The sequence below is a fragment of the Geospiza fortis genome, unplaced genomic scaffold (genome assembly GCF_000277835.1).
Source record: "Geospiza fortis unplaced genomic scaffold, GeoFor_1.0 scaffold5, whole genome shotgun sequence".
NCBI lineage: Eukaryota > Metazoa > Chordata > Aves > Passeriformes > Thraupidae > Geospiza > Geospiza fortis.
Window position 1 is genome coordinate 853,047 of NW_005054421.1, and position 6,810 is coordinate 859,856.

At 49.9% G+C, this 6,810-nt stretch overlaps 1 protein-coding gene across 2 annotated transcripts in view; it reads right to left on the minus strand.

Moving 5' to 3' along the window:
- The window catches only part of PACS2 (phosphofurin acidic cluster sorting protein 2), a 47,292-nt gene that overhangs the window by 26,044 nt on the left and 14,438 nt on the right, over positions 1-6,810 (minus strand). The window contains exons 8-13 of one of the 2 annotated variants that reach the window (XM_031061657.1): positions 5,562-5,719; positions 3,787-3,877; positions 2,913-2,987; positions 2,056-2,177; positions 1,454-1,586; positions 715-819 (exon numbers count right to left, since the gene is read on the minus strand). In XM_031061657.1, the coding sequence (XP_030917517.1) occupies positions 715-819; positions 1,454-1,586; positions 2,056-2,177; positions 2,913-2,987; positions 3,787-3,877; positions 5,562-5,719 (684 nt within the window). Of the gene's footprint in view, positions 1-714; positions 820-1,453; positions 1,587-2,055; positions 2,178-2,912; positions 2,991-3,786; positions 3,878-5,561; positions 5,720-6,810 lie in introns of both variants that reach the window. The other variant, XM_031061656.1, reaches the window with a different exon arrangement.

Below are 6,810 nucleotides of genomic sequence, written 5' to 3' on the forward strand. Positions count from 1 at the left end.
AGCTCAGATGGTATTTTTTGCTCTCTCACACATTGAGACCCTAGTTCTTCCAGAAACAGAAAGCCAAAGCAGACAATGTAACTCCACAAGCCTGGCACAAGTTCCCCAGGCAAGGGCCACCCAGCACATGTTCACTGGTCCTCTTCCATACATATTTCATTGCTTTCTCAGAATAAGGTTCAAAAACGAGCAAAATTTGTTCCAAATTCGTAACAAACATGTTGTCAGCAAAAGAAAGTATTGCTCAGGTTCTCCTTAAAACAACCATCACTCAGCAAGGACGGGGTGATTCCTGCAGTCAACAGCCACAGGCACGTGTACATGGCTACAGAGCTGATCCAAAATATTTTCTCCTGTTCACCACCTGTGCTCAGAAATCTCAGCCTAAACCACCACAAGGTCAGACCTTCCTTTGTCCCAGCCTACCACAGTTTAGGGGGCTTCTGAGTGCAAGGGTTTAGCCACATTCTCAGTGTGCTGCTAACCAGAAGGAATGGCAATGCTTGGGGGAGAAAACACCTCTGTGGAAAGGCTCAGGTGGCAAAGTTTTATAAGATTCCAGCATCTCCTGGCCAGATGAAATCCAGCCTGTGGGCACTGAGCACTCTGCAGGCAGCAGACCCTGCTTGGTTAGTGCAGAGCTCAAGGCCTGTCCATTCCTGAGGAAGAACAGTGCAGGAGAACCGAGCTCCAGGTATTGTCTCCTGCCCTTACCTGGCCTTGCCAGTCAGATGTATTGACAAGGATAATGTTTTCTGGCAGCTGGTCATCAGAAACCAGGATGTGATTCAGCTGATCATACACTGTTTTCCTGGGGATCTGGAAATAAGGACACAGAGAAGGAACAGTAAGAGGTGTCAGCTTTAGCCATCAAGCCTCCAGCTCCAGTGTTTGCAATTTATGTACATGCTGGCCAGTCACCCCATCAGCAAAGACACACTGGGCTGCTGACACTCTGCAGCTTCCTCAGTGTTAGCCACCATGGATTTGTGGGCCACTACTCTTTCTGCCATGCACTTTTACTTACATCACTTTATACCAACTAACAGCAACCCAGGAACTTAAGATTCATAAAAGCCAGGAACAATCTCCTTCAAGGAGGGAAATAAGTGAGTCCCACAGCTAACAAAAGCACAGCACATATGCTGTGCACAAGACAGTCCCTAGCAATCTGCCTTATTTCAAAAGAGTAATTCCTCAACACACCCCTATTCATTTCTCATTCTAACAATCTGTTCCAGTGTTTTGAGTTTATGGCTGGCTGACAAAGCTACAAGCTGGCAAACCCCAGCAGACTGGATGGAAGATAAAATTTTAGCCAAGACAAATTCCCTCCTTCCTGAACTGCGGGGCCCAGTTCCTTCCCAGCAGGGACAGAGCCCGAACGAGAAGGACAAGGAGAGAGTGGAGAAGAGGAGCGCTGAGTGGCTGCAGGGCAGCAGTGCCAGCTGACCTGCAGGTGGTGCCGGGTGTCCGGGGAGCGCTCGTTGTCCAGGCTGTTGGCTCTCTCGTTCTGCGGCCGCACCGGCTGCCGCTCCTTCAGGGACGTGCTCCTGCCCCGGCGCCCCGTCTGCTTCCCTTCAGACCTGCTGGGAGACTCACACTGCCAGGGCAGGCACACTTCTGAGCGAGACACAGCCCCCAGAGCCCCACCACCCGTCTGGCAGCCTCAGTGATGCCAGCAGAAGCACTGGGGAATTCTGCATGGAGATCTGAGCTAGCTTGAGCTACCCTGATTCTGCTTCTGACAGCACAGCTCGCAGCTCAGCACATTCCCAGGAGTCCAGGATGACTTCCACAGCCCGTGCTAAAACCCACACCCCCTCTCTGCTATTGCTACACCAGCATCATAAGATCCAGCCAGGCAAAGTGCAGTCACACACCCAAAGCAGCCCAGAATACCTCTGGGCAATCATTTACCAAGTGCTCCAGACCCATCACTCAAGTGCCCAAGCACAGGGAGGATATCCTTGCAGTTTAGTGCCTTAAGGCCACCCTGACCAAGTCCTAGCACACTGTCCATGACTGCAGCAGGCACAGCCCTGACCCCTTTACCTGGTGGATGGGATGATGAGGGACTCTGTCTTTGTGATCTTCCCACTGGGTGGGAGCTTCTCCACAAACACATCTGGAGTGGGGAGCTCAGCCTCCTGGACCTCAGCTTGCTGGTTAGACTCCTGCAAAAACACAGGGAACAGAGTTAGCAGGAACAAACCCTCCCCTCTGTCTCACCTTGGGAGCTTAGCTCTGGCTGGGGCACATTGAGCCTGCCTCTTCCAGACATCCTGCTCACTGCCAAAAGGGGGGAACCAGGAGTGGCTGTCTGGGGCTACCTGTTCCCAGCTCTGCCTCACAAGGGAGCTGGAGGGAGGAAAGGTGTTCAGATCTGCTGTTTGGAACAGGCACTCTCACAGCTCAAAGCCAGGGACATGCCTCCTCATGCAATGCAGATGAATTCATCTTACCCAAATGAACTAGCTAAGAGAGAAAGACATGAGAGAAATGTTACACACCCCATGTTCCCAGCAGAGCAACTTGAGCTTTGGGATTTCTACCCCAGGACCAGCTCGATTTCTGCCAACTCAGCTTAAAGTAATACTTCTGTCTGATCAAATGGAATGCCTTGAGCATCCTTTACGTGCTCAGTAGCAAACTTTGGGCCAGCCTTCCTCCTCAGGCTGTTTGATCAAAAGGTCAAATAGAGCATTTCACCTGCAAAAGGCTGAAAGACAAGAAGCTCCAAACTAAGGCCAGGGGGAGAACTCAGTGCTATCTTCACTGCAGCTGATTTTACTCTGGAAGTTGTGTTGCATGTGCAGCTATACAGACAGACAAATGCACCCCACAGAATGCAGCCCACAGCTGACACCAAACTGACAGCAGGAAGGTCAACAAGTGCATTTTCAACTTACATAAGGGACAGTGTCAGAAACGCTGTCGCCTGCGTGTTTGGTTCCAAGACTCTTTGTCTTTTCAGGCACTTCTACCTGCTTGAGAGAAGAAAAATCCTCAGGAGGTTTAGCACCAGCACAGTTTCCAGCCATGCTCTCTGGGTCAGGCTGTTCAGAAGAGAGGTTTCTCCTTTTAAACATCACACAGCTCTGCAGCATGGCCAGCAGTGCTCCCTGCTCACACCAGGACTGCACACATCACCGTGGGATGTGGCAAAGCTGATGCACAACACACAGGAGAGGCAATGAAATCCTCTGGGATGGGACTGACACTTTATGCCCATTCAGGAGGGAATGGAAAAGCAGCTGAGCTGCCCCTGACCATTCACTGTCAGCCACCAGGAAAAATACCATCAGCAAAGAAAAGCTTCCTCCACAGAGTGCTAGGAAGTCCCTAAAACTCCCAGGCAACATCTCCCATCCTGGCAGTCATTTCAGGCACATGGGAATCTGAAGCTATTTACACCATCAGCAACTATTCAATACATAACCTGAAGATGCATGCTTGAGTTAATATGATATTTGCGTTAAAAAACCCCAAAAATCAAAACACACACACCAAAAAAAACCAACCCCAAAACAAATGAAAAAAAAACCCAAACAAACAACCTCCCCCCCCAAAAAACTACCCCAAAAAACCCAAACAAACTCCCCCCCCAAAACTGGCAAAAAAAAAAATCTCCAGTCCCCAAAAAGTCCAAATGAGTTTTCTTAGCAGAAAATTTGTATCTCTGCATCCAAATCTTTGGGATGTTGGGGGTGTCAGAGAGGGTGTTTCAATTTACACATGCAATTAGAGAGAGTGCAGAGAGGTAACACTTGAAATGTGACTTACAGGACTTGGTGGCTCTCTCTGGCTCCTGATGCTGTGGATGCTCCCAATTTCTGTCTGAGAGCTGGAGTGGGACAGTCCTTCAAAGTAAGGTCTGAATAAGAAAAGTAAAACCCATTTCTCATTACCAAAAACACTGACAGAGCAAGTCCACCACACTCACAGCAAAGCAGCACAACAGTTCCCAGAAGATCTTACTGCTCCCCAATGGTTCCAGTAAAATAGGCTACTTTTGAAGGTCAGGAGGGTGTCCAGGACAGTAAGAAAAGCCAGAAAGTCCAGGCATTACTGAATTTAGTTTCTGACTGACATACAGCAAGTAGAATTACTGCTTCCCCCACACCCCAACACTCTGCTCCTGGGTAAGTGATTCTTGGGCTAATATACATTTTGTTTCCAGCTTGCATCTGGATTTGGCTGCCAGCCCTAGGCTCCAATTACACATTTGCTCAGTAAGATAAGGTACCACACACAATCAGATTGTGCTTCCACTCCAAAGACAGCTCATCACATCAGGCTACAAGACAATTACAACGTAAGGAACTGATTTTTTGTTGTTGTGGGAAAAACCTGCCTCAAAGGCATCAACATTTATCACATCCTCTTCAAGATATGAACACCAGAACTGGACCTAGGAAACTACAGAGCGTCTCCCCAGGACCACACACAGCAAGTTCTTACTCCAGCAATCACATAGCCCAGCACAGTTTGCTCCTCAGCTCCAGGGAACAGGATATGAACTCTCAGTGTGCAGAGTGGAACACTTTGGCTTGTTCCAAAGCTGTGCTTACCACAACACATCTATTTTCAAATCCCTTCATGGCAGGGCCAACCAGCTGGCTGGAATCTTGGGTTAAGCACCAAACACCTTCACATGCCAGCAGCCCCACCATCTCCACTGCTGCCCCAGTCTATCCTTGGCATCTCCTGGCTCACTGACAGGGAACAGCTCTCCCCAGACCCAGAATCTGTTCCCAGCCCAACGAGGTTATTCAACATTAATGAGGCCATAATGACACCTGGTAATTAGCAGATTTAGCAGATGCTGTACTGACCAGCTGCAGTGGTCAGTGCCATAACTCTCTGTTTCAGAGCCATCACACACTGAGGGCCTGAGCCTGCAACCACACCTCAGCCAGAAGCAGGAGTCAGCTCAGTCTCACGTTTTCAGCCTTCATTAAGCACAGTGTGACACAGCTGTGTTAGCTCAGGGCTCTGCATCTGCTCGAGACCCCGAGCCAGCAACCCCCAGCTCAGCCCCACAGCGCTGGGACTGACCCACAGGAGCTCTTTAAGAGCAGGCTGGAGCACATCCACGCGTGCTGCAGCCAATGCCTTTGGGCCCTGAGGAATCCACTTGTTTCCTGCAGCTCTGCTTCCTTAATCCCTGCAAAGACTCTCTTTCCACACAGGGTGTTATTACAGGAAAGGTCTTTCCAGAAAGACAGTGTGCCTTGTTCATCCCTGCCTCTACTCCTGCCTTAGCACACATTTCCTTCCTGTGTCTACCTTCCCTGTGCTCAGGTGGCAGGGCAGCAGAACACCTGCAAAGGGAGCAAGGAAGAGCTGGGACTGAAGGGAAGTCAGACCCCTCACACCTCTAGATCACTCCCATTCTAACACCACCACGTCAGGAGGGGGAAAAAAAACCACAGAAGAGTGGGAATAAAACCAACACCTGACATTGTACATGGCTGACAAAGCTACAAGCTACCCAGCAGACTGGATGGGGTTTGCCAGCCATCTCTCTGGCCCAGCATAAGCTGCCTCCCACTTACTTTAACTTTGGCTTTGGAGTGCTCAGGACGCTGTCATCATCCTCCATTTCTGGCCCGCTGTCACTGGGGTTCTCTATATCCAGCGTGTCATACAGAAGGTCCAAATCCTCCTCCACCTCTGGAACGTGCTCTGCTGGGTCCTGCTCTGAATCCAGAACCTACACAGGACAAAAAGAGGCATCACCAGCTCTGCTAGGAGCCAGACTGATCCCACACCACCCGTGCTCCCCCCAGGACTGCAGGACACCAGTCCTGGCAGTAAGATTCTATTCCTGGTGCTGGGATACTATATCCAAGGAACATTAAGGACATGAGAAATGCTTGTCTTGGATCAAGCCTGTCAATGCCTGGTTAAACAGGAATTACATGTTGGACCAGGCATCCATGAGCCTGCCATTGGTTATCTCCACTATTCAACGCCATTCTACAAACAAAGCTTTAAAGCTCCAAAGGAATCTCAGTCTTCCTAAAACCAGCACAAAATTCCACTATTTCCAACAGTGTAGCATGTATTGGTTTTTACTGAAAAAGCTGCCCTGACCCCTCCTGATCTGATACCCAGAAATGTCCACAGGAGGCGCCTGAATCCTGGAGGAGGATCGGCTGCCACGGCCGAGGCAGGGAGAACAAACACCTCCCACCGAACTCGCTTTGCACACACCCCGGAGCAAGCGGGGGCTGTGCCCTGTCCAGAGCTTGCTTTCGGAGGGGCAGCTCCAGAAAAAGCAGCAGCAGCTCGGCTGCCTGAGCTCCCAGCTGTGGGTGCTGACTCTGCCGAGCTGACTTGGGAAGAGCAGCAAAGCCAACAGGACTGCTTGGAAGAGGAAGGCAGCACCAGGAGTTACTCACAAAAAGCCACAAAATCAGCACACAGCCCCGCAGCCAAAGGAGATGTTAACTGGTTTTTATTGGATACTTATTGTTACACAGGTTTCTGGGGCTTTGGACCTGTTTCATCCTTTCCTGCTCTGACCAAGCAGCTGACTCTTGTGGATTGAGCTCCCCATCCAAGTTTTTCATGTCTTGCCTGGCTGCTCTAGTAAGATGATCAAACAGGCTGGGCTTTAACCTCACAAGCAATACACACCATTTGGACTGCTTGCCTTTGAACGGGTCAAAGACAATTTCAAAGTAATCTGCAAAACTAATGGGTACACACACAGCTGCCAAAATCTGCTTTTGATAAAACTGCATCTACAAAATGCTTGTTGACATTTAGAAGTTGGCCCTCAAGCCTCCCTGCAAGGCC